We start from the raw sequence: 27,661 nt of genomic DNA on the forward strand, positions 1-27,661 counted from the left end.
CGAACGCAATAGCGTACGGAGGAACAATTCTCTTGGTTGCCACAAAGCGTGACCGCTTTCCGTCAACGACCATCACTTTCCGGCTGACTGCGTTGACTCTTCCACATGGTTTCCAGCTAGCCTGGATCTGCGGGGTGCTGGGAGTGTAGTCGCCGACATTTCGGACAGAAACCACAGACAGACATCTTGTCACATGAGCACCTAGAAACAGATCAAAATGGGTAAAAGTAAAACCACGAAGTTTAAGCGGCCGCAGTTCAACTCTATCGGCCTGCCGGTGAACGCTGTGAAGGAAGCGGACGAAGAGCACGACGAAGAAAGCTGTCCGGCTGCGGAGCTGCTGGAAAAAGTAGGACCACGATCACATCGGAGGTTTAAAGTTATAACTATGAAACGCAGTGATCTGAGGGATCTGTGTTATGTGAATTATTGATGAAGCAAGTGATTGGCAGTGTTAGGTTATTTGTCCACGGTCACATGTCAGGCTGGGGTTATGTCCCTTTAACCAGGTGTCAGTATGCGCCCTGTACAGAAAATAAATATACAACATACAAAATCTTACTACTAATTCTAAAATATAATTGCTATATTGGTTTATCACTTAAGTAGAAGTACACCTTTGCATATGTATTATTTGTGTGTTTTGTCTTATATAAGGCACTTTGTGTTGCCCTTATATGCAGTATAGAGCAATGTACAATAGAGAATTAGGACCAATTAATCTGACTTTTTTCTCTCTAAGATAATAATTCAAAATCATGTACCTAATTCTTTTACATGATATGGATATCATCATCTTTGTATTGAATGAAATTAATTTCTTATCTGCAAAGGGAATGTTTTCAGTGTTGATTAAATCAGCAAAACAGAAGCATGTTTTGCAAAAATTACTTTTATTTATTTATTTATAGACTGACAGAAATCTTCATTTTCAACAGCAATTACTTTTGTGTGTGTTTTAAAATCGACTTATAATTAACACAAAATACAAAATTCCCTGCGAGCATAATTTCAATGATCTCATGTGAAATAGTTGATGAGTATGGAGGGAGCTGATGTCACTCTGTCATTTTGATTAAATTCTGTTTTGAAAGGGGAAACACTTTCTGTCATTATTACTTTGCATCAAAAAAATCCCTCACATACCAGAATAAAATGTTAATATTTATCAAGTCATTGAGACCATGGTCCAGCTGTCATGATGATAAAAATCTCCAGGGCATTCAAGAGAGACTAGCAAGTGCTATGACTGTCTTCTCAGTCAGTGACTGCTGCTGAGAAATTGCAGTAAGCAGATGTGAGGGTTTCTGCTTATAAAAAAACAATAATCTGTGGGAAGGGCGGAAAAAAAACAAACACATAAAAGATCTAATATGATTGTATCTTTTCATGCCAGCAGTTAAACTTGGTCAACCATGTGTGGTTGATCTTGCGTAAAAGCACAGCAGCGAACAAAGGATGATTTAAAAATGTTTTTAAAAGGCAACTCCAACCATCCAGGAGCAACTTGGTGATTGTCTGTTTGTTTTTAAGCATGATGGAGCATGAAATTGATAAAAATATTTATGTGTTGGGTCTATAGCTCAGAAACTCCCAATACCTTAAGCTACCTAAATCTACAGCTATTGATGTGTTTTTTATGAGCTTGATGTAAGCTTGTGGATTCTTTCCTATTAAGCCAATATATATGTCAATATACAATGAAAACATTTGGTGGAAAATATTTTAATGCTGAAGGAGTAAAGTTTAAAAAAAAAAAAAAAGTTAAAATCTTTCTATCAATCTCCAAACATTTTGCCTCGACTTTGCTTTTGGAAACGGAAAGGAAATCTTCAAATAAACTTCAGAAGATAAGCTAATCTATGGTGAATCTGGAAAAAAAAAAAGATTGTAACCTCGATTTAATAGCAAGTTGTGTTTTTATTTCCAGTTGCAGAGTCCCAGTGCAGACATTCGAGAGTTTGCATGTGCCAGCATTTCTCGGGTGGTGCAGCAGAGCCAGGCAATTCCCGGTTTCCTCCAGAGGGATGCAGTCAGACGGCTGGGCCCCATGCTGCTGGACGGCAGCGTGGCCGTCAGGGAGACGGCCACTGGGGCGCTCAGGTGAGGGTGCAGCGGGATCTGGGCTTTTCTTCGCTTGTCTTTCGTAATGCCGCTTAATTTTCTTTGGATAATGTTGGGCACATTACACAATCCATTCATTCTCTTAAAAACAATCTTTCCTTAAGTTGTTTTTATTCAACATTGAACTATAAATAACTCTTGGATTTAGCTAAGAAATATATGTCAGACGTGGCAACAAAACAAAAGTAAAAAAAGCTGAAGAATAATCAAGTTCTAATAATAATGGCATACTTCTGTTTCAAAAAGGCTTTGTGCTAAAAATAGAAAAGGGGGCCCTTCTGGATTTTCTAGTTTCATCACTGGTTTACTGTAAATGAACTTAATCAATTTTGTTTTTCAAAATAAACGTGTACTTATGTGTTGTGCCGGGGGAACTATGCTGTGCAAAAGGCAAATAGTAAGTTGTTGGGAGGATATGCTCCACATTATTCAGGATTGGATTGTTTAATGTTCAGAGATCTTCACCTTTTCTTTTCATTATGTTTTCACATGAAACAGAACACATTTTTTCCCTCAGCACTTCTTTCGGTATAATAGCTGTGCTCTTCTGTCAGAGGTTTTGTGCAACAGATCAGCAACTCTGCAATTTTTAAAACATTTTTTTCCTAGCTTTGTTACTCACACAGGATCTCCTCTGAGTTACCGATGAGTGTGTGTCTGCCTCACAGAAATCTGAGTGCATGCGGAGGTCAGGAGGTGTGCGAAGACATGGTGAGGCACGACGTCATGACGCCGCTGACAGCACTGCTTCGAGAGGTGAGACTTCACTGCTGCTTTTAGCTCACTGCGTCTTCTTAGCTCCTCGTCGTCTGTAGACTGTAACATCTGCAGGACCTGAATTTCATTCAAGCACACAGGCAGTAATATATTTTTTTTACACGGTTCAAACAGGTGCTTTCCAAAGTTTGGAAAGTTCTTGATTTCTGTGTTAAGTCCTGGGAAGTGCTTGATATTTTAATTGAACATTTGACTAAAAGCCTAGACGTGGAAACAGTTGAAACTAGGCATTTTCACGCACATATACACACACACTCATTTTCTTTCTCACTGTCTAACATGAAATCAGACTAAATGTCTCTTGTTTTAGGTTAGTTGGAATCACCAGAATTATTTTTATGTCCTAAATGACAGAAAACGTAGCAAGAATATTTTTGTATATTGTGTATAAGCATTTAAATTTTGACACATTTACCGTAACATGATTTGTTTGGATTGTTTCAATGTAAGGAATATTTATTATTCCTAATGGCTTAGTGACTTATTGGTCAGTGTAATTGATATATGTATGTTATACATCGTGTATAATAACAAGACATTATTAAAAAGAGTGAATGATATCACGTTTTGGTGAATTTAAGCTGCCTTTTAGTTCGTTTGTATCGTTTTTATCTCCAAAAATGTCGAGTGCTGGAAAAGTTTAAAAACCTATCTTAAAATACTTGAAAAGTGCTTGACTTTTACTGTGGGAAAAGTATACAAACCCTGTTTTTTTTTTTAAGGCTGTATTCACAGAGGTATAAACAAAAAAGCTGACTTATTATAAATTTATTATGTGTTGTCGACATTTTGCGCCAAAGTCAGTACTTTATTTAAGTGATAAATACAGTGAATGTATCTGCTGCTTCCGTGGTCAGACTGTTGTTTCCTTTCCAGTGTTGTACTGGTTTCGACACTGCTGCTGTTGCAATGAAAGACCAGAGCAATCCTGTGGAGGGAGTGGCCAACGAAGCTGTAAACCTACTGTGGAATCTATGGTAAGCCAACAAGTTGGTATGTAGGGTTTTTGTTGATTTATTTCCTCCTCTAGAGATGCTGTTGTGGCTTTGTTACTCTACTGCAACACAGATCTTTCTCCGTTCTTAAAATCAGAATAAGTCAAGAGATAAATATTTAGCTATTTCTATTTGGTGTTCTTTTGAATCATTCCACTGTCAGGAGTATTTAGAACAAAATCAAGTTCTGTTAATTGTGTGACTGTGGCCACCCTGCAGCCGTACACCTGCTACATCTTCAATTCTTCAGCTGATTGTGTCGTCCATCTGTCTAGTGAGAGCAGCAGCCAGGCAGTGTCTTTGTTCAACAAATCCGGCCTCTTGGACATGGTTGTCCAGTGCTTGGAGAGATACCCTCACAATGTGGAGCTGTCCATATCAGCTGGTAGGTCTGACAGGAGTTCCTTTTAAGTTCTTCATTTAAAGTTTCTGATAGGCATAATTTTTTTAATTTAACCAGGTAAGTCGATTGAGAACAAATTCTCATTTTCAACAACAAACATTAAAACATCATACAACAGCGTATCATTTACTCCTTCCCATTTATTCTTGCTGGGTTAGAGAACGTGAGTTTTCACTGGCTGTATGTAGCATAAAGTAAGTCAGCATTGCCCTATCCCCACCTGTTGCTGCGCACCACATGTCAGCTGGCTGAAAGAAGGTTATTACATTTTTCCCCAAACTAATAGAAAATACATTTAGCTGAAAATTTTTTCTTTTTTCCACTAGCTGTTTTTTTTTCTTCTGAATTTTACAGAATGGAAATAAAATACAAGATTATTAAGCAGCTAAAATCATAAAATTGGTCAAAAATAGGAAGTAAATTTCTCTCCCAAATACCCATCAACTGCTGTCTACAGTTTCCAGCTGTTAAAAAGCTGTTTTTAAAGGATGAGATGCTACAAATTCAGGTAAATAACCGCAAAGTGTTTGACAGTGAGCATGCTTCTGTGCATTTTATTTTATAGGTAGAGTCGATACGTACGCATTTCAGTGGGCTTTTAATGGGTATATTCATCTCAGTTGATTTTAAGGTAATATAAGCTACTCTGCCGTCTCAGCTGGAGGAATCTGACTCTTACTGTTTTTGTTTCTCAGCTCACTGTTTGCACACTGTGACCGAGGACAACCCCGAGCTGCTGCGTAGCATGAACGCCGCTGTACTTGGAGCCCTAGAAAAAGTGCTGCTGTCATCTCAGCCAGGCATGGCGCACATTCTCCTCAGGACTTTAGCTGCAGGTAAAATTCATCTCTTGTCATATTTGTCTCTTTCACTTTTTAAGGTGGCCTGAAAACTGCAGTGTATATTTCCATAGCATCTCCTCTGAGTTCCTGCCTTGTCTCTCAGGTACGCTGTGGAACATGAAGGCCAGCCTGCCTGCGGCCCGACAAGCCCAGACCCTCAACGCCGTGGTGGCCACCCTGTCACAGTGTCTGGATTTGGACGCAGGGGTGTTGATCCCTGAACTTAGACGAGCGGAAGAGGCTAACCACAGAAACACGGCTGCTGTGGCCGAAGCAGAACAGGCGGAGGCAGCGGCGGAGCCCGCTGAGGAGGAGATGGACGAGGAGGACGCACCCATGAAGAAGAAGAATGGCAAAACTACGAAGGTTGACACTGACTTTTCCGACCTGCTGCCTGTAAGTAGACACACTGGTTGTTACAGAAAACACCTTTTTCACATTTTGTTATATATATATTTTTTTCATGATAAAACCAGGAAACTGTCATTGTTACTCGCCTAATTAAAAACCTCACAGTGAAACATAGTGGTGGCAGCATCATGCTTAGGAGGTTCTTTGCAATCCTGGAAGAAAATCACGCTGGAAAAGGCTTACATCCAGCCAGAGCTACAATGAAATGGTTCAGATCAAAACATGTTCATGTTACAACGGCCTAATCAAAGGACAGACCGTAAACCTCATTCAGTCCGAGTTGTTTTGCAAAAGAAGAATGGGCAAAATATTCACTCTCTGTGTGAAACTGACCAAAGAACTGATTGAGATATGACTCAGAAAATTTAAAATTAAAGGTAACGTTTCGATCCGGGGAGTGAACAGTATGCTGTCTTATTTTTGAAACAATTAGGCTAATGCTAGCTTTAATGCTATCAATATTATCCAGGCTCACAGTAGCATTCTGGCTAACATTAGCTCAATTCATTCAGTAAGTCAACTTAAGCTTTTAAGTCAAAATGAGTTAGCTACTAAGCTAATGTTAGCTTAAATGCTCATTTTAGTTCCGCTTCTAACAACAGACAATTGGCTACCTAATTTTCTACAATCTCAATAATATACATTAAAGTTTGTAGTTGTAATATGACAAAATGTGAAGAAGTTAAAAGGGTGTAAATACTTTTGCAATTAAACAGCTTCAACAACAATAAAACATGGAATCAGAACGACTCAAGCTGAATGTCTGTTATCTTCTCACAGTTTATTTTGCGATCATCCATCAGAGTTTAAGTAGGTCAGTGCACAGCTGGTTATTTTCCCCTGAATCCATCAGCACCACTTCTGACAGATCTTTCAAACTGTTGTTCACCTCGTATCCTCAGGTGGAGTCAAATAAGTTAACTCATGTTTTCACACTGCTTTGTCCACATCCACCTTTGTGATGTTGAAGCATTCACAAAGGCTGTTTGTTAACAGCATTCATAAATTAAGGTGGTGGTATCTGTTTGCAGGTTTACTGAGACAAGGGTCACACAGGGGCTTTGAGTCTTTGAAAGTGCTTGATATTTAAACAGGATAGTTTTGTGCACTCTAATGTTGATTAAAAGCCTAAGTTTAGAACATGTTATATATTTTCATACACCTAATAAAGACATACACAGTTTTTCTCACTGTCTGAAGTTAAATCTGACTAAACTTTTACTGTTTTAGTTCAGTTAAATTCAAAAAATGATTTATGTTTGCTAAATGCCAGAAAACGTAGCCAGAACATTTTTTAGAGTTTTTTTTTTGCTTTTCATCATTTAACATGAGCAGGAAAGTCATTAAGAACTGGATCCACTTGTATGGAAAAACCCTCACAGTGATTCTCAGAGGTCTCGTAGGTGGCCTGTACCTTAGACGCCGAGATGTGATGCTGTTCATGGGAAATATGCGGTCTCCTTTTGGACTTTAGAGCTACCCACCAATGACAGGTTGAAAGGCAACACACGAGTCATCCGAAAGTGCAACACCAGGCCGACAGTGCAGACAAACTGTGGAGTAGACGCATCGCGGGTCATTTGGGGGCTGCTGACTGGCTGGCTCAACCCCGGCGAGACAGATCTGTCCCTCACGGCTCGGTCATGAGCAGAACCCCAAGATCATGTTGACGTTCCACAATCCCCCCACTAAAATATAAAACTAGCACTATTCAGTCATAATAACACATTCATCGTGGCCCTAAATATATCAGCGTAGCTTAAGCCAAGTTTGTCCATCAGCTACTTTCTATGCAGACTGTCACCACGACCCAGCTCAGAAATGTGCAACCTGACGTGTTCGAGTGCATCAGCAGGAATAAATCGCTCCTCCGTAGCAAGCGGCTGCAGCCAGACTGGGCGATAGCAGCGCTAGCAGTCATGGTTGTATCGGGATGTTGACTCACACGGCTGTTTGTTTGTGTCCAGAGGGGTAAGGAGGAGCTGAGGGAGGCAACGGCCTTGCTGACAGCCCAGCAAACGTCCTTGGAGATCATTGTCAACATGTGCTGCTCTGACGGTGAGTGTTGAGGGCACGGACAGCAGTGCTGACCCCAGGCACTTTCATCTAAAATTTATTTCCTGTGACACGGGCACCAAGTGTGGGTTTGTCATTCTGAGCGGCTGTTAGACCAGTAAACGTATTGCCAGGGTGATTTAAGGACATTAAAACATTCTTTATTGCTCTCCTTTTCTACTGTTTAGACCCTTCTGATGACGAGTGGGAGGAGGAGTCGAGCAGCGATGAAAGTGACTTGGGTCCTGACGGGCTCTGCGACGGACTGTCCAGTCTGATGTCTCCACTGTGCTTGTCAGCTGAGGTTCAAGGGGCCTTGATCAACCATGGCATACCAGAAAAGGCAAACAGCTCTCCGCTTCCTCAATCACACCTCACTTCTGTCACTACATGCACAAAAAGAATTCATTACAGAGTCAGAGAGTGTTGACAAGTGCCTAAAGTGGGTTAAGCTGTCATCTTTGCAGCTGTTGTTGCAAGCCTAAACGGAACAGCTCTGCAGAGGTGTAAATGCCTTTTGGATATTTTCAGTGGATTTTATTAAGGAGTGCCTAATGTTAAAGAGGAAGAAAATGGGACATAGATTTATTTATTTATTTATTTTTAAAACATAACACCTGAAAAGTATGGCATGTTGCAGACTAAAAGTCACAGTTCCTTTTATAGGTTGCTCCCTCTTCATGACCCGTTTTGTGACTGATGTGTTAAATATTAATTCAAACTGATACACATGAACCAGTGATTAAACATTACCATCTGCAGACATGAGGATAGCTAACCACAGTCTGAAAACTAGCTGCCGGTGTTGTGACGATCTGTGCTACCCCGTCAAATTTTCTTTTTGTAGCATGTCTAGATAGCTGTGTTTAGACAATTATAACACCTGTTGAGACTTGTGAACAGTGCAGCTTGGTCTTGCAGAACAGCGCAAACTTGGATTGGATGGAAAACGTCTGTGAAAAGCAATTTTTCACTTCTCACTGGAGATGCTCAATTGGATTCTGATTTTGATTTGACTAGACCATTCTAGCACATAAATGTGCTTTGTTCTACACTATGCCATTGTAGTTCTGACTGTGTCCAGGATGAGCCTTTGTCCTGTCTGAGGTCTGTTTCAATTTCCAACAGGCTTTCTTCAGCACTGGACTTGGGCACCACTGTATTAAATTTCATGTACATGCATCAAAGTAATACAAATGCAACATTTTTATTCTAGATTAAAAACATCTTAATGTGATTGTCATGTGTCATTTTCCATTTTTTATGTTGTGTTTTTCTGACACGTGTAACAACATACGTTTGTGGTTGCACTGTGCGGTTAAGTTCAGTAGTTACTTGATGAATATTGTGGAAGGAACTGTTTGTTTGTCATTATACCCCCACTTTGCAGTACTTTGATTGCACTGTAATATGTTTTCTTTTCTCTGGATTCAAGGTTCTCAACAAAACATCCTTCCCCAGAGAGGAAGCCACTAATGTGTGCCAAGAGAATCCATCCTGGAGGAGCCTGAGCAGGCGGTACTCACCTTCATCGACTCAAAATTGGTTGCAGCTTTTAACTTTTAACCATATAAACTTTTTTTTCGCCTCCTCTTTGTGTAGGATGCAGCGGGTTCAGTCCCGAGCGCTGACTTGCCTCCACAGCATCCTCTCCACCATGGATGCAGAGTCTCTGGGCGGTGAGGCAGCCCTGCAGGGAGCAGCACAGCACCTGTCCTCATTGGTCTTTGGTGCTGAAGGTCTCGGATTTTTGTTGATATTTTTGCAATTTAGCACTTTTGATACTTTACCAGTTTAGTGTTCACACGCATGTGTGAAAGCAACGAGCAGAGCTGACATTTAAACTTTCTTCTGTTGCAGAAATCCCCAAAGATGAGGAGTTCCTTGAGGCCGTCATCAGCGCCATGCGCTCTCTCCTGCAGATAATTGCCTCCAAAAACATCAGCCAGGTACAAAATACAGTAATTAGGAAAATACGTTTAAGATTTCATCCTTTCTTAGCTGCATATTGTAGCATTGCTTTTCAAAACATGTAACTGTCTAGCAGTGTATTTTTTTTCACAGCGGAGTTTTATAAATGAGAAAGTTTTAGAAAGCGTACTATGGAAAATGACCTGCTGGTTCTGCTTAGCATATATTTAAGTTAATGACATCGCAAAGGTGCAAGAATAATGTTTAAGTTTTTTGTTTTTTTTATCTGTGTAGCATTCTAAAAGTTTTTCTCTTGCAGCTTTACACAATAAAAATAAGCACCTTTTCAAAGAAGTATTCTGATTTAAAAACAGGAATTTTGAATCATCTTTTCTTTTTTTTCTTAATGGACAAATCGCAAAGCAAAGACAAACTGAGCATGTGTGTCGCTCTGTAGGTTACAAACTACATTTAGTGATTCTGACTAGAAGCTTTAGCCCAACACTATTTCCAACAACCCTCTGACTGCATGGCTGCTTTTTTTTGTTGGTTTGTGTTTGTTCAGTGCATGACCCCCCAGCAGCTGATGAGTCTGAGCGAGGCGGCCACCCGCTGCGATGTTGTCAGCGTGAGGGTTAACGCCGTCGCCATCCTAGGAATCACTGGAAGCACATTAGCCAAAGAAAAGGGCACGGTGGAAACCCTTCAGGTATCACTTCTTCCATTTTTATTTTGTTTGTGCCCAAATGTTTGCTCCTGCCCTGGGAACCTTTGCTCCTGCAGATGATTGGAAACGCCTTGCTTCAAGTCGCTACGAGGGACTCCGACCTGGTTGTGAACGGAGAAGCGCTCGACGCTTTGTTTGACGTGTTCGCTGATGGAGAGGAGGCAGAAATGGCGGCTAAAAACCTCAACTTACTGCCTGCACTTAAGGCACTTCAGCCTGTCTTCAAGGCAAAGGTTGTAGAGATGAACTAACATTTAGTTTAGGCACTTTTTGTAATTAGGTCATTCCAAAAGATATTTTCCAGTCAAATTTATTTCAGGTTCTCATCTCTCCAATACATTCAGATACTTATCCATCTTTCCTTCTCGTAATAGATCCGTAAAGAAGGCCGTGGTAAATACAGCCCTCAGCAGCTGTGCGTGTTGGACAACATCAAAATCAACCTGAGAAGATTTATTGGTTATCTGGAAAAGGGGGTGAAGAAATAAGGACTTTGTGTTCTTCACACTGTGATCAGTTGTTGAGACGTGATGAGATGGTGCAGTTGACAAACCGTCACTTATTTATGTATTTTTAAAAATAATTACTGTTTACAGTTGTTTTGAGTTATGTGAATATTTTTTGTGAAAAGGAAGAGGTGGTGGCATTTTGTCTGTGAAGAGTCACCAACACGGTTTAAAAGATTTCAGCAGATTTTGATGGCATGTTAGCAACATTTTTAAAAGATAACGGTGAAAAAAAGCAGACTGCAGTTTTTCTTTCATTTGTACCCATTAACTTTATCCTAACTAGTAGGAGGAGACCTATTTAGGGAAAAATGCAGTCATGTTGCTAGGACACGACAGACTGCTGTTATTTTACAGCAGAATGGTCCATTTTAGTTTTAGAAAATAAACTGCTTTTCTTAAATTAATCACATCACGGGACTATTTTGTATCCATTGTGAAGACTTTTGGAAATCACTCTTTGAAAGCCACTTTTATAGATTCATATTTTTAAGTTAAATTGCTGCACAAGTTTTCAAGCTTATAGAGAAACTAGAGCTAATGGTGCCCTGACTAATAGGGAGAAAATTAACTCCATATTATAGGGGATGGCTAAAGTATTCACGCCCTGTTACCTGACCAAGCAGAACAAAAGGAGACTCACAGCATGATGCTGCCACCACCATAAAGAGATGCAGAGTGCATCTTTTATTTGCTTAACAAGAATAAGGAAGAAATCCATGGATGCGTATCCATCTCATAATTATGTCCTATTTTGTGATTGTTGCATAAAATTCTACTAAAATATTATATTTGTTGTTGTAACATGTCAAAATTCAATAGAGGTAAATACTTTTGTAAGGTTAAGTGTGCAAAGGTACAAGGAAATCTTGAAATTAAAAATTCAAACCTTTTTCAGACTTCTACAATGTGAAATTCTGAATTTACTTTCACAAATTAGCTAGTTTTTAATAAGCTAACTTATTAAAAGCTGTGTTGTAAATAATTCTTCAATCTGAAACTTTCTGGGAAAAAAATAGACTTGACTGACAAGAATAGTATTTCGTTCAGCAGTGAATGGAAAAGGTGTTAAAAATATTTCTGGGTGTATCAGAAATGTGGCAAAACTTTTATACTACATAGTTTCATTAAAATCTGATTAATCTAATAAAGTGAAAAGAAATTCAACTAATCTCTTCATTTTTCTGGAACATGGTATATTATGGGGTAAAAAATATTTAACTTCTCAAAAGTAAATGCATAAAGTTCTGAACCATGATGTAGACATGAACTTACTTGAAGTTGTCTTGCTGTAACGGTTTAAAATAAAAATACATTTGGTGTAAGGTGAGATTTCCCCGTTGGAAAAATCAGTTGACTTTTTATTTTTATTTTTTTTTATCACTTGATTAGTTTATGGTAAACTTCTGGGTCATGAGAGAACCATTTAGAATAGTTTAAAAAAAAACTTTCAGCAGAAGTACTGAAAAATTTCACATGAAATCAGAACTTTTGGTGTGGTTTTTGAATATCTTATTTAAAATGGTCAGTGAATAATAACTCTTAAATTGTTCAAATTAACAAGGTACTTGCTCAAAGTCCTGGTTTGCAAAAAATCTGAATTGAAGTGTAATTCTTCTTGATGTTCCATTAGCATTTGTTTTGCAAGTGACTAGAGGCGCTTTCCCACTGCCAGGTCTTGCTCTAACCGGTTAAGCAAGATTTATATATTTTCTAACCAGTACCATTTTCAGGGCAACACAATTACTTTGAATAGTTGAAGTTGAATATATGTGGACCTACTTACAGATAATGAGACTACATTAGATTTAGATTTAGTAAGAAATCATCACACTATTCTAATATAAAAACAGTCAGTGATGGATTCCGGCTAATAAGCTTAAAGGTAGTTTATAAAGGGTTATATTTTCTTGTTGTTTGATACTTAAGTGGCAATGACCTATGACCCTGACTCTGCTTGTTGAATTACAAAACTGGAGGAATTAACTTGCCACAGTAAATAAAAAATATCAATAATAAATAGGTGGCTTAATAGTATAATTACAAACTGGAGCAGATAAGATGTATTTTACTGATTTGAGAATTGGGAAATTATAGGACAACAGCAGCATTGTTGTCCTATAACAAAACAATAGAAAACTGTTGTTTTTCTATTTTTATTTTTAATTAATTTATAGAACAACAAAAAGTTTTCAAATTGAGCTTAAAAAGTGAACCACATGCAGATTCATTGCTGATATAGTGAGCTAATTTGGGTTTTTATTTCTCTAAATTTGAGTGATTGTTTTACAGCCAATGAAACCTCACATTCATTTTCTCATAAGATTATAATTATATAATAAAGTATTTTTAATACAGACATACAGCATGTTTGATGAATGAAAAGACTGCTGACTTAACAGTTGTTGAGCATTAAGTCGTTGACACTTTCGACAGTACAGCTATAACAAAAAAGGTCATCGCTAAAGAAGCTAACTCAGTGTTGTGTCCAAGCATATTAATGGGAAATTAAGCGGATGGAAAAACTGCATTAGAGGCCAATGACCTGAAAAAATGAAGAGGTGTGGAATCTATGGTGCTTGAAGTCTAGTGTAAAGTGACTCTACAGTCAATAATTTTGGGAACGACGTCATCAGCTGTTTGTCCAAGAGCCTGAATAGAATCTATGAGGGATTATGAAAAGGGAGATCACCGAATGGCTAGCTTGCTTAGTTATGACATTTTCCACATTACCTTCCCTGTGAAGAATGTCAATGACCATCTGCAGGTGTAGTCTGCATGGTGTATTAAACAACTTAATAGGTTTTACGTAATATTAAACGGAATTATGGGTTTTACTTTTTTCAGTACCTTGAAAAAACGTCTTCCACGATATTATATTGTTTTTAATCAATTGTTGAGAGCATATAAATCGTATTCCTGCCTCAATTTTATTTTTAAGCGTAAAAAAATAATGTCAGATTTAAATGAACAGGTATATGAATTAAAAATTGATTTTCCGTATCAAAAAACGGGCTGAACAACGGGTCCCCGTTGTTCAGCCAGAACAACGGGGACCCGCTAACAACCTGTGGATGCAGATTTTCTTTCTATGATTTACATAGAAAGAAAAATATGAAATCTGAATTTGTTATGTAATAAATATATATTTAAAAAACCGTAAACTGTTTGTTGCGTAATAGGTGTATCCCCGCCCCTATTCACTTGCTCGGCGCAGCCGCAGTAGCGGTGTGGACTCCGCCATCGGGGGAAAGGCACAGAGACTCTTCGACAGGCAGCCCTCGCACGTTTCTAACGTCTTTAACAGCAAGTTGATCTTCAAATACTGTTTTTATCACCTGACTCGGTCTCTCGTTTTAGTTACTGCGGACGAATTAGTTCGACCGCTCGGTGTATAGCATTATTACCCAAGCGCGTAGTTTTTTTTAACCATAATCTAGAAGTAACGGTCAGTGGAGAACCTGAGCAGGCTAGCTAACGTTAGCTAGCGACCTGGCTAGCTGCACACGAGCTGAGCGCTGCTCAGTGGTGGGGTGGGGTGGGGGGGCGGTTTGCCTACAGTGGCGTTTGATGGATCCTAGAATCGCCTGGTTTCAGCCAGAACAACGGGGACCCGCTAACAACCTGTGGATGCAGATTTGGGAGACGACGCAGGGGCTCGGGTATTTGCACGTCAATAGCAGCTACTCTACGGGATCTCAGAGCACTCCGAGCCTGAAACCAATCGTCAACAACGGGGCGTCGGGAGCCGTCCTCACTTGCAGAAACGGGACGCTCGACTCGCACAACGGTGGTGGAGACGTCAAGACTCAGGGGATGTCTACCTCAGCTGGGGTTGGAGAAATGACGGAACAGCGGGACTTTATACCACTGGACACCAACAGCAACCACAACAACCGAGCCGCGGGCAGGGGCGGTGTCGGTGGAGGGGGGCAGCAGGGCAGTGGGGTTGCTGTGCTTTGGAGGGGACTCACGGACGGACACCCCAACAAAAGAAAGAGAGACAATAAAGCTAGCACTTTCGGATTCAATTCCAGTCTCTTGAACGATGGTTGCGGCTCTAACACGGAAAGATATGAAGGTTACACGGGCACGCCTTGGAAAGTCAGGAACTACTCTGAAGGAGTTGTGGGGTAAGAGTGAGTCTGTTGAAGTTTAATTTGGCTGCGTTGCAGGTGATCACCTGCTGCTAAAAGTGAAACTCTACTAATCGGTTTTCATTGTGTTTAGCTTAGTGCTGGAGCATAAACTAGTATGTTTACAATTAAAGGACAAGGGGAGAGGCTGCTCGTCTCACCCCACCCACTGGCTTACTTCCACTTAATAGAATAGGTCAACTGTAGTTTATTTAGCTGGTGAAAAAGTGACTTCTGTTGAAGTTTAAATAGGAGACCTCTATATGTCTTCAGCTGCACTTACTATGAGAGATATTGAAATTCACTCCTTAAAAGGGAAATCCCACATACAGAAGTTGAGTTAGTGACTTGTTGAGGCAGCTGTTAGAAATAATGCTGGCTTTCAACTAAGTTATATTTCTTGCTTCTCATAAATGGAGTATTTCAGGTAAGTTGAGAAACAGCACTTCTCCAAATTTAAAGAAGCCACATATAAAATTAAACCTTTAAAGATATTGCATGGTTGGTACACAAGATACACAAGAATGCAGTGGCATTAGTGAACACTATGGCAAGACAAGTGACTTGATGGATCAAGACATTGATACAAATGCATTTAAGTTGTACTGGGTTCAGACTTGTATGTTTAATCCAAAGTTTGACTCAGACAACCTCAGAGCCATCAGGGACACTACCATGGATGGCAAAGGTTGACAATAACAATAATCATGTTCAAAACGTTGCAGGCACAATTTTGTTTACATACTTTTAGAAAATTTCCATCAAACTTTATTCTGTCTATATTTGACACTGGTCAAATAATTAAATATCGTTGGCATTCCAGTCGCATCACCTTCAGTAGTTGCACGATTTTCCAGTTCAGTGGTATTGCCACTTTTCTTAGCTTGTAGTGCTATCGCAAACTGCAATTTCTTGCTTTCTTGTCTTGTGTTGGTTAAACTTTTTTCTACATCCATAAATTGACTTTACAGAAAAGTCTGGTTTGTACCTTGAAACATTAGAGAATTTTCTGTTTCTCTAGCCTTTGCAGGCTAACATCTTAGTGTTTATTATGTAAAAAAAAATGGTGTAACATGGCTAACAAGTCGTGTTTATATCTGAGAAAGTCACATTCAAAAGAGCAGAGGATAATTAAAACTTTAAATTGTGATAGTAGGGAAGTATTTTAGAGAAAACTTGAGGTTGGGCTTTAGTTTAACTAGTTACTACCAACGTGAATCGTAGAATCTGCAGTTGTCTATAGTTAAGCTCTCACTGCTTGTTCAATTTTTATTTTTTTTACTTTTTATATATTTTTGTTGATATAGCAACAATATTAGTCATGGGGATAGATGATATATGTGCAACAAACTGTTAGTAACAACTAAATGCAGTTTAACAAATTATTTTTTTAATGAAGTTGTAGAGATGGAGACTTCACTGAAATCATCCTTTGAGGTTATGTCTATTATGCCGATATAGTTCATAGGGGAGTTTGAAAAGACTATAAATAAAATAAAATATGAATGATCAGTCTGATGAGCCAAAATAACGAAAAAGCCAATCTGCAAGGGAAGGCGGGGTTCTTTAGAAAGACTGAAGAATTATTGCTAAGGTAATAATTATTACAGTAATTATTACTGAAGAATAATTACTTTATTACACTGTGAAATGTAATAAAGTGTGTGCTTGTAGGTAAAACAAAGAAATGTGAAATGGCTTTAGGCCTTTCATGTTGAGAGATTGACAGTATTAGAATGCACATTAAGATGAGAAAATGACAGCATAAAAACTCTTAATGCATCACAGTACACATGTGAGGCTTATAGTAGAACAATGGGAAAATCTTCTCACTTTGGATGAAATTAGTGTAAGAGTGATCTGACATAGATGTCAGTGTACAATGTAAGGAGAACAAGTCACACTTTGAAAATAGGACAAGAAGAAGATGGCTCTGGAAACAGTCTGGCTACAAGATTCCTAACTCTACTAGATATTTGCTTCAGGTGGTCAGGGAGAGCTGTATCCATGGTTGAGGCACCACAGACCACAGAGCTCACAGATAGAGCTCCACTATTTATCACAATGTGCACCATATTAACACACCAAATTACTCATTGAAACTGTTAGTTTATAAACTCCCAAGTGTCACAAGCTTACACTTAGAATGCCAATCGGATATTCAACATGCTGGATGGAGCCTCATTGCGGTGGATGCCCTCATCTGACAGGTCAGAGTGGCCAAGAATCAAGAGCATTGAATGTATCCATTAAAAGAACAGAATGGGAGTAATGGAAGTGTAGACTTCTCATAACTTGTGGCAATGACACGTTTTTAGCAATATCACATTTGCTAAATATCACATTTTCTAACATCTTGCAACCCTATTTTTCTTTTAAACCTAGGGATGGAATGTTTGTCATTTTTTAACATATCCGTATCGGCCCATTAAGTAAAACTGGGCTGATGTTACCAGCTGATATTTATTTCTGTGTTGTAGCTGTTTTGGATGGAGCTGGTCATGTGGTTTTTGTTTGGTTAAGTGATTGGATTGTGATTCAACACAGGATTATGGGGTATATCGGCCACAACGGCAGCATTAAAATCTGATATTGAATCGACCCAAATTTGCATAATACTGCATTTCTATTTAAAACAAAATATTTTTTTCTATATATGCAAATCTAAAAGTTATGCATACAAATATGTATTTTCTATAAACTTAGATTGCTGAAAACTTTCAGGTTTGAGGAACTTTTTTCTGAGAATAGAGAGTGTGTGCTTCTACCTCTCAAACTTACTGCTGCTTCAAAAACATTTTAATAAGGCTGCCCAATCAACTTCTTTATATATTAAATCTTGGATAGTAGTAAAAGCTTATTGCTCCAGATCAAACAAACCTTCAAGGAGCTTTGAAGTGTGGCTTTTAACAAAAGAAATCCTTAATGCAAAGTTGTTGTCTGTGGTTAATAATGTGAAAATTTGATTTATGCTTAATTTTTGTTGCGATGGATCTTTTATAATATACTTTTATTATTCTGGATGACTTTTAGCATAACTTTTTGCTGTGTTTATTATCTTAGTTGTTTATGGTGTTATAACCCATTTCATGGGTGCGGCTCTGAAATAAACATTTTCCTCTCCTCTTCCTGACGGTTAAACATGTGGAGACAAGCAGAACACAAGAGTGTAGAGTTCAGCCTTTTGCTGATCCTCATTTATAGTAATATGGGAGCTTTGTTTGCATGAGGACATTCTTTACTGATAAGCTCTGCTAATACCAGAACCTTAAGCTAACAGCTGGGATCAGGCACCACTGATGGCCTTCAGTACTCAGGCAAGTCATGATGTCAGCACAGTCTGAGACATTGCCACATTATTTAAAAATGAACTAGTGATGACATACAGTATGTATGTGCATGTAAAAACAAACTTTGCTGGGCTACAAGTTATATTTTTTCGGTAATGATATGAAAGAACTTCAACAGTTGGGATGAAAAGTGATAAAACATTTTTAGATGAGTGAAGAAAATAGCTACAAGACAAATGGACAATCTTCCTACTTCAAACGTTACATTTTAGCTACAAGGTGTTAGCAGATGAACCAGAAACCCGGCACTCCAATGTCATCCAGTGGTTTGCCACAAAATGGCACAAGGCATAAATGAAAGTGTCCTGTTTCCAATTATTTTTAGCTCAATCCAAACCTTGTATTTAATACAAAATATAAATATAGCATTTTCCCAAGCAGAACACAAGACTGTGCAATTGAGCTGTTTTGGGTTGGGAGTAAACGCAAATAAAATGAACAAAAATATCGTTTTCTATTTACAAGAACCAAAAAGGGTAACATAGGAGTAAGTTAAAATGCGCTTCAGCAGGACAGTTTGTACTCTATATTTGGCCATGTGGCTTGGCTAGAGAGGCAGAGGCATTAGCTTATTTGTGTTTGACTCTCTGCCAGGCTTTCTGGAACTGGGAAGGTCCAAAAGTAAGCAGCCTGATTCATGATGGCATTGGATCAGTGTTTGCATGCTCCACACAGCTCGACTTCCTCTGAACAAAGCCAACCCTCTCGAGAGACAAACCTTCGCTCGCTCTTCCTCTTCTGACCAATCACATTTGGAGCTTGAAGGGAGGGCTAATTTTCTAGACAAGTGATTGGTGTTTTGTTTAGATTCTTTATATGGACATAGCGAGTCTCTATCCTGAGAGAGCTGTGTCCCCCCCTTTTTTTTTTTCTTGCTGATCCCGGTTTTCTAATTTAGTGTGTTTGATTGTAAAGATAAAACAAAAGATCCCACAGATTCATCCAATTTATAAACTGTTTTAATGAATAATTATAGTTATTTTTAAATTTGCAAACATGCTTGGGATGATACAAGAGAAGGTTACTTCAAATGTAATAAAAAGTGTGGTTAATTGTTCAGCGATGAAATGCCCCAGAGCAGGGTTTTATTGCCTTGTTGTTATTGCTGCTTTTTAGAGATTTACGACACCCAGCATTAACATACAGGCAACACCTCTGCTTGAAGCCGTTTTATTAAAAACATGCTCAACACAGCGGCTGCAGTATTTAACATCTGTTAGACCCTCCTGTGTTTCCTTACTCGCTGTCTGGTGTTCAGACAATGTTGAAACATGATAACTGCGGATCAGTCTGGCCCCTAAAACCAGCGCAGGTGGACCACTGTCCACAATCCTACCTTCAAGTGTGTAGTGAAGAATGTGTCTTCCTGTCCAGAGGAAAGTTATTCTGTAAACCAGACTTTTGTCACTCTGCAAAACATCTTTTTTAAAAACTGGGTTGTTGTAAGGAGCTACCAGTGCTTTATACTGTTTCTGCTCATCAAAACGGGTCCAAGGAGGAACAAACAGCATGTGAATCATTGACCAGAATTTGATGCCCATGATTCAGTATTTTCTGCCAATTGGTAGCAATTGTTTAGTTCTGTTTATGTCAGTGTGAAGACATTCTCTACGACAAATTGATTGCTTTCTTTTCATATTTGTAGTATATTCAACATAAAGACATGTTTAAAAACGCTGCAAACTTTATGAAGCTGTTCTGCTTGGCACTTTATTGTTTTGATTTGGCTTTTGAGGCAGCACAACATCAGGAAAATATGAGTGTGATTTTTATTGTGGAATATTGCAGTAACCATAAGTTACTATTAACCCAGATTATCCGCAGTCTTATGAGTTTTCTTTGAGCTCTCACCACAACTTTCATAATGTAAAAAAATCCTCTAACTTGCCAAAAATATTCTAGGCAGGCAGTAGTGCTGAAACGATTAATCGGATTAATCGCCATGAATGGATTATTGAAATCAATTAATCATTAATTTGAGTATACAAACCTGTGCCTTTTGCTGAAAGAATAACATATTAATAGCAGTGATTAAGGCAAAACCTTACAAAAATTTTACATTTTGCATCTAGGATAAATTCAGAACTCCTCAAGTGGCATAGTTTTAGCTTCACCCAGTTCAAATTCTATAAATTATTTTTGATTTAAACACCTTTTGCTATCCAATCAGTAATAGCTTAATCCAAAAATAATCAAAAGCCCTTAACTATATTGATAAGTAGAAAGGGCTGAGCTTTTCACATGCTGTTAGAAGTATTTTTTTTGCCTGCATCCTTTGCTATAAATGATCAAGCATACACTAAAGAAATGCTCTGTTATTGTATTTTAATTTAAAAAATTTAATTAAATTATTTGCATTTTTGTATGCATTTCCAATTTTGAATAAAATAACCTTAAGGGGTTAAATGGAAAATAATGAATAGACTAATTGATGGCTAAAATAATCGTTAGTTGTAGCTCTAGCAGGCAGGGATCAAATGCATGGCACCTGAAATATTGGAGTATTCCAAATATTGCACCCAAGAAGCCATTTATTGTAATTATTGATATAACACTGACTATTCACTGCTCTGTAGGTGCAATATTTTTAGGTTGCTACATCTGAAATAAAGCCAAAAGGCGCATTCTTCCATTTTCTTTGTTTCACGGTTTCTGTGAGGTATTAAAAAGTCATAAAACACTTTAATGTAGAATCATCTCATTTTCTAGCCTTAAAATGTCCTAAATCTGTCCAGATCTTTCCTGTCTTTATTATTGTTTCTGCTCAGGAAATTACAATCAAAATATTCTTGTTCCCTTATCTACTTCCAGTACTTAAGGAGGCTGTATATTTAACAAGGCTGGGCTTGGCAAAACATTTCCCAGTTTGGCTCTAAAAGCAGAACTGAAAAAGTTGCCATCAGTGTTGTTTGACTGTGGAGCTTCTGAGCCTCAATTGGTAACATGGGCGACTTCAGTTAGAAGATTACCGGGTCATTCCTGACCCTCTGTGTGGATTTATCTTTCAGGAAGATGCTGAAACCGTTTCAGCTTCATGTGAAATGTTTTGCTAGTGCTTTTCTGTCAGTCTGTTATTTGTTGTCTCATTTCAAGTCTAAGATTAGCCTGCTGCACCACTCACAACACAACCACCTCTGTCACCTACATTCATCAGCATGTGTTCTTTTGTGTAACCAGAGCTGTTTGGCTCTTTGATCCAACAGTTGGCATCCCTGATCGTTGATTGATAAAAAATTAATGGGTGTGTCATCTGTACGGTACAGACACCTCTGCTTTTGTTTGGGGTTGTCCTCATTTTGTGAACCAGTATTTAATGCATGGCAACCCTGGCAGTTCAAAGCTGCTGTTGTGTGTTGGAGGTTCAATAGGTACAGCAGTGTCACATAACAGCTTTGTTGCAGAGTTTGGCAGTGCCTAAAAATGTAAGCCTTTGTGAAAATAGGGTCATGATGTCAGTACACTTTCTAGCCGCGAACACCTAATTTTTAATGCTAGTTTGAGTAAATTGCGACTTGGGTAACTACAGCTAGACCAGTCATATTTATGAGGCGTTTCTTTGTAGATAAGTATTACTTCTTAGAGTATATAATGCATTATAAATTGACAAGTGAATATAGAGAAAATAGATATAGAGTGCCTATGGATTTTAAGAACATTAGCTGACCATGAGTCTATTTCTACTTAACAAATGGCTCACATTTCTGAGGCATTTCAGCACTTCCCAACCTGCTATATGTTTGGCCTTTAGCTTATTTGTATTTTCAAAGTTTGAGCCAGCTTTTCTTCATTCCTTCGTAATTAATTTACCTAAATTTTTATCCGGCCTTTCTGGCGCCTTTGAACGATTCAAAGAACTAATCTTGCCTTCCAGACAAGGTGTTGCACAGTTTTCATAAAGAAGCAACGCAGGAATGTTGAAAGTCCTGCTAAATTGTTTGCACAGGATTGCTAGTCAAGTGTCCACCATTTATGATCTGTGGTTAAATAAAAAAAAATTAAAATTAAATCTTAACACTATTGAGTGCCAAACAGGCTGTCATTTGTCTCTGGTCAAGAAACAACCTGCTTGTAGTTTAGCTCAATTTATTTATAGAAATAAAACTAACCAGATCTGGTGCCTATCTAATTCCAGCTGTTTCAGAATGAAATGTAGTGGTGGTAAACATCTTAGTTGTGTATTAGTTTTAGTGACCTGTTATCAGTATGTGCTGTATTGCTGTTCAAAGCACTAGACTCCAGGGTTGTTCATAAACTTTAAACCAAGAGTAGATGTGATTGTTTGTTTCGATTATGCAGAAACCACTAAGCAAAAAGAGTTGATTTGGGTTTTCTAGCACCATCTTAAGACAAAAATTTGCTAGTTAGTTTGTAGAAGGCTATCAAATCAGAGTAAATTTAAGGAAACCATCTAAAAGGAAGACTTGACATTAAATTCATCCATATATAAGATATGTTTAATTTTTCAAAACTAGAATTCTAAACTAGGAGTTACAAAACACTGGGTACACAACAGCTAAATAGAGGCAAATATTTAACAATATTACTGGAAAAACTTTGAAGCCTCCCTAGAGACACAACTGTTTCCATGATTCAGTTTGATCGGTTTAAGTATCTTAGATTTTGAAGACAATTGAAACTAAACGGTGAAAGAGCTTTTAGTTCATCTCTAGCAGGAACCTCTGACGCAGATGCTAAGATTAGCATAGTAATGTTTATCCAGTCTCTGTATTCTCACAGAGCATACAAATTATTCATATCTCTGGAAACATTTCTTCTCTTTCCTGAGTACCCAGCATGTTACCAAACAAATGCTCCCTTCGACGCCTTACCAACCAAGTGTTGTTGGCCGGCCTGCCAGGCTGCTTTTATCAGCTAATTATCACCAACAAAAGACTTCCCTTTTACTTCAGAGCTATGTCAGGATTGCTCATCATGGGACATACTTCACAACCACTGTTGTGTTTTAAGACCGTGAGAACTCATGGCACGCTACCTTCCTGCTCAAAACATAATCAGGTTAAAGTGAACATCAAACGTTTGTTTTTTGCTCTATGATTAGACATTAATAGTGTAGCATCTTCTGTAGAGGTGCAGCTAGGAGAATTGTGTTAAGCTTCTTCTAAAGTATACATTAACTAGGGCCGGACAGTGTAGTTGGAAAAACATAACATGATGTAAGCATTTTATGTCAGTATAATTATTGATTATTTTTTTGTTTTAAATATCTGAGATACTTCCAAACTAGAGATGTTATCTTTCCTGTTTTGTCCACAGTTTTCACTCCACCTGTTATTTTTAAGCAGTTATGAGGGACAGTGGCGAAACCTGTAACTGCTGCTGCGCGAGTGACTCAACAGGTTGTTGCTAGGTAACCAAATACTGAGTTAGTTGATGCCACTTATCTTGCTTAGCTGGCACTGAGAGGTTGAGTGACTAAAGTATTTCCTCTGCCTACATCCCCCAGAATGCTATGCGGTTCTGGATCAGGGTTCCATGAACTTAAATATCCCATCAGACAGATTATCTATTGATATTGATCATGTATCTATCACAGTATAACAGTTCAGTACGTCGCCTCCTAGATGTTTTGCCTTCAAGTAGTGAATGTGTAAGATGACTGGAAAGTACAATAATTTTTTTTTAAGCGTTTTAAGTTTGCAAGGTTTGAGGATTCCATATGAAATCTTACTTTAAATTGAATGTCTTAGATTCCTTTCTTTTTAATCTGCAAATAGAAAACCACACCATAATCTTGTTTTTATTCATTTTTTAAAATCATGAGCAGATTGTCTGAAGTTCAGTGTTGCAATGGATGTGCAGCGAAAATGTTTTCCTTCTGCTTCTGTAAGGTTTTAAACGGCTCTTACTGAAGATTACATAACTTTACTACAGCAGTATGGGATTGACAGATAAACGGTGCCAATGTGCTCTGAAGGCAGGCTTCACAGCTACGATGTAATGTGATCCGTGAAGGTGGAGCATGGGTCGCTCTTATTACATGAGGACAAGGGAGCTGTCGTTGCCTGTTTACTGTGAAATGAAACCTACTGATTGTGGAACTCCCTCCCTCCCTTCCTCCCTTAGCTTATCTGTGGTCCAAACAAAACATTTTAAATAATATACATAAATCCTCTGAGTTTAAACAACAACAACAAAAAAAACCCCCCATAGTTTTTATATTTTAAAATTGTTTACATTACAATTTTTATTTAGGATGCATTAAAAGTTTGCTCTGGTTATTTGTAAAACTAGGTAGCCTCATGTTACATTGCTCATAGAATGGTAAAATGAGTATTTTATTGGTCAGCAGATTATTTTTTTTTTTTTGCCTGGTTTGAACTAACCAAGCAGATTGCTTGTGAAACCATCCTTTGCTCTGAGCCATGAGAAGTTGGCATGCGCTCTCCCTCTGCTCTGAATCACAATGAACAGGCAGGTCAGTGCAAGTCTCCCAGCTTTATTCGGAGCTGCTTGGAGCTGAGACAGAGCGCAGCCCTCTGTTAACAAGTAATAAAGATAAGAAAAACCTGTTGCTGCATAATTGTTGTATAATAAAAACATGTCACATTTTTAACATCAGGGATTGTGGTCACACCCTGACGCTCCCACTTAAGCTGAAAGGCTGATGGCTTGGCAGCAGCAACTTAGTAAAATCAGGTGTTAACCTGTTTGATGTTGCACATAAAGTTGTTTTTTTATGTTTTATAACTCTGCCTTTTAAAATGTAGATTTTCATATTTGATTTTACTGCATTTTCAAAAATTGGCAATCGATCCTCAGATATTGGTGCAAGTTAACATGGTGGCATCAGGTGGTTGCTGCAGAGCGCAAACATCGCCAAGTCGTCTGGATGTCTGAACACATTGAGATGCTGCCATGCAAAGTTGCCACTGAATCTATATAACATCCAAATATTCTAGATCAAATGCAGCACATTAAACTTGTAGATGTTGTAAAGGCAAAAATAATAATCACCCAACTTCTAAGATCAAATACTTTTGCAATGTAGATTTCAGTTGCTAGGTTTCTTTTACTCTATAATGAAACCTCTGTATGTGCGTGCGTGTGTGTGTGTGCGTGTGCGCGTGTGTGTGTGTGTATAATGGGGGCTGAAGTCTGCAGTGTTCATTGTGAAAGAAGCATCTTTAAAGCTAAATGTTTTGCTGGAGCCAGAAGCAACAGGATGAAACTGTCCCCTGACAAAAACTATAAATTATGTCTGTCACAGCTGATTTGTTGTCATATTTTGAAATGGTTTCATATGATACTATAACTTATGTTTGGTAAACCTAAAAGCCTGGCAGGTCAGTTTTACAACCTTTGAGCCAAATCTAGAACATAAAAACAGGCCACTTATCTGATGACTAATTCTTGTAAACAAAGTTAACCCATATAATTGAGTTTTCTTTAAAATTAAAATCAAAACTGTTTTTCATGTTCCATACAGAATAAAATCTCACTTACTTAGATTTTGCTTTTTTTTTTTTTATATACATTTTTAGAGTAAGTTAGAGATTGTTGTTGTCAAATGTTCTGACTTGTGTATTGCTCCAGGCATCGTAAGCTAAATCATGCGTGTGCAATGTTAATATGAGTCGACTCGTCATTGAGTTCACTTGTCTGTTGCAAATCACCTGGAAAGATCGAGAGGTAAAGGCAAAGTGCTGAATGACAAATAGTCATTTATTTATCTGAGTTTCTTTAACTTCGTGCAGGCTGTAAAACTCTCTGGCCTCTAATGATAGCAAGGCAAACATCTATAAAGCAACACACTCATGGTTATCAATGCTTGTTAGTTTTAACTGGAAGCCTGTTTAATTTTGCTGTTGTATTACATCATAGTTGTGTCTTATGAAGTTTTCCACCCAATTTTTTTTTCTCACTTAAGTTCAATTTAGCTAACTAAAGGAACAGAAAAAGCCTGCGAGAAAACACCTAGGGAGCAAAATGCAAGGTGCTCTTAGGGTTATAATCCAAACAGTTACTGTTTATAGCTTTATAGGTTTTTGACATGTCCAACTCTGGTATACATTGCTTCTGTGTCCTTATTTCACTCACACCAGCAACATGTCTGGCATATTTAGAAGGCATAACGAGCCTGTTTTTTAGTCCTCATGGCCGTGTTTGTGTTCCTGTTGGACCGCCCACACAGGCTTGTCCCTGCATCCATGAGCATGCAGCCAAAACTGCTCAGTGAAAAGGTCAGCGCATGTGGGCACAGCGACCCGTCCCTAGGACAAACGTGGAACCCTTCTGTTGCGTGCGTCTCTCGAGTCCAGATTCTTGTTGACATTACATGAGTACACAGCATGAGTCCTTTTTTGGTTTTGGTTTAGCCTGGTTCTTTTTTTCAGAATTGCACAAATTGCTTTGTACAAGAGAAGTCTTTGTTTCCTGTTCCCTAAGGAGAGCCGCTGTCTGGCACAAAAGCATTCTTTATTTTCTGTAATATTAACTTGTTAGTCAGTCAGCGAAGCTAATTTGAACAAGTGTTTGTTGGAAAAGCTATTTTTTTAGAAAAGACGTTTTATTACAACTACTGGTATCCTGGATGTCCATAAATCTTAAAAGTTTTTAGATGCATCATAGAGGCACTTTATATTTTACCAGAGTAGGGGTTTTCTTTAATTTTTTATAATTAAATAAAACAAACAACTTATTTGTTTTGTTGTTTTTTTTTTCTTTTTGGAAGAAAAACTTACCTTTTTTAAAAAAAAAAAAGAAAAAAAAAGAAAAAAGAATTAATTGTGTAATTAAATTATATTTACTTATTGTCCCCATGAAGAAATAAAATGATCCCAGTTATTATAAACCAATTTGAAAATAAAAAGTCCAGAGTCTTCACAATGCCAAATATGATGAACTTGAATTGGAAATGAACAAAAATACTCCTGATTTCAGTCCTGCGTTGTCTCTTTGGATGTCCATCATCCAACAGTGCTTGTGTTGCTGTGCTGATTTAACAAATCCTTACAGAACCTCCAAAGTCCTGTTTACATACAAAGTAGCGCTGCATGGTGTCGGTAGGACACTATGCGGTTTGCAACAGAAGTTTGATGGAAAACAGTTGTAACTTTGGTTTAAAATTAAGAAAATAAACTCAAAAACTGTATACTACAAATGCTTAAGTTGACAAATTATTATTAACATCAGCAATTAACTTGACTTTGTCAGGATCACTCAGTGTCTGACTCTTAGCACCCACTCTCTGTGAGGGGCTCAGAAGAGGAGAGCACAATTTCCGTGAAACACAGGAAGGCAGCTCCAGTTGCCTCAGCTTAAATCAGTGTCTCATTTTGAGCGGTGCTGCATCTGTTATTGCCAAACATTTAAAGTTCCCGTTTTGCGTTTCGAACTGTGAACACATGACTGTTACTCTAAGCGTGCGTCTGTTTTCACCTGCCTCCACTTCTGTCACTAAAGT

General features: G+C 38.2%; 2 protein-coding genes and 1 long non-coding RNA gene across 3 annotated transcripts in view; 2 read left to right on the plus strand and 1 right to left on the minus strand.

Annotated features, from left to right (window-relative positions):
• Nucleotides 1–60: 60 nt before the first annotated feature.
• Nucleotides 61–12,081, plus strand: heatr3 (HEAT repeat containing 3). The gene is made up of 15 exons (XM_015049167.1): nt 61–349; nt 1,931–2,103; nt 2,793–2,880; nt 3,778–3,878; nt 4,172–4,281; nt 4,995–5,135; nt 5,245–5,537; nt 7,520–7,610; nt 7,796–7,950; nt 9,043–9,125; nt 9,210–9,346; nt 9,468–9,556; nt 10,084–10,227; nt 10,302–10,478; nt 10,620–12,081. The coding sequence occupies exons 1-15, from the start codon at nt 218–220 to the stop codon at nt 10,731–10,733; spliced, it is 2,028 nt and encodes a 675-aa protein (XP_014904653.1). The 5' UTR covers nt 61–217; the 3' UTR covers nt 10,734–12,081.
• A 1,897-nt stretch (nt 12,082–13,978) lies between these two features.
• Nucleotides 13,979–27,661, plus strand: part of tent4b (terminal nucleotidyltransferase 4B) — a 25,716-nt gene continuing 12,033 nt past the window's right edge. The window contains exon 1 of the mRNA XM_015049156.1: nt 13,979–14,884. Within this exon, the coding sequence (XP_014904642.1) occupies nt 14,322–14,884 (563 nt within the window). The 5' untranslated portion in view covers nt 13,979–14,321. The remainder of the gene's footprint in view (nt 14,885–27,661) is intronic.
• LOC106957715 (uncharacterized) overlaps nt 23,527–27,661 on the minus strand; it is a 15,703-nt gene continuing 11,568 nt past the window's right edge. Inside the window, exons 3-5 of the long non-coding RNA XR_001427009.1 lie at nt 26,388–26,390; nt 24,096–24,099; nt 23,527–23,616 (exon numbers count right to left, since the gene is read on the minus strand). This is a non-coding gene — a long non-coding RNA (uncharacterized LOC106957715). The remainder of the gene's footprint in view (nt 23,617–24,095; nt 24,100–26,387; nt 26,391–27,661) is intronic.

This window comes from Poecilia latipinna, unplaced genomic scaffold (genome assembly GCF_001443285.1).
Source record: "Poecilia latipinna isolate Pla-1442-1.1 unplaced genomic scaffold, P_latipinna-1.0 Scaffold929, whole genome shotgun sequence".
Lineage (NCBI taxonomy): Eukaryota > Metazoa > Chordata > Actinopteri > Cyprinodontiformes > Poeciliidae > Poecilia > Poecilia latipinna.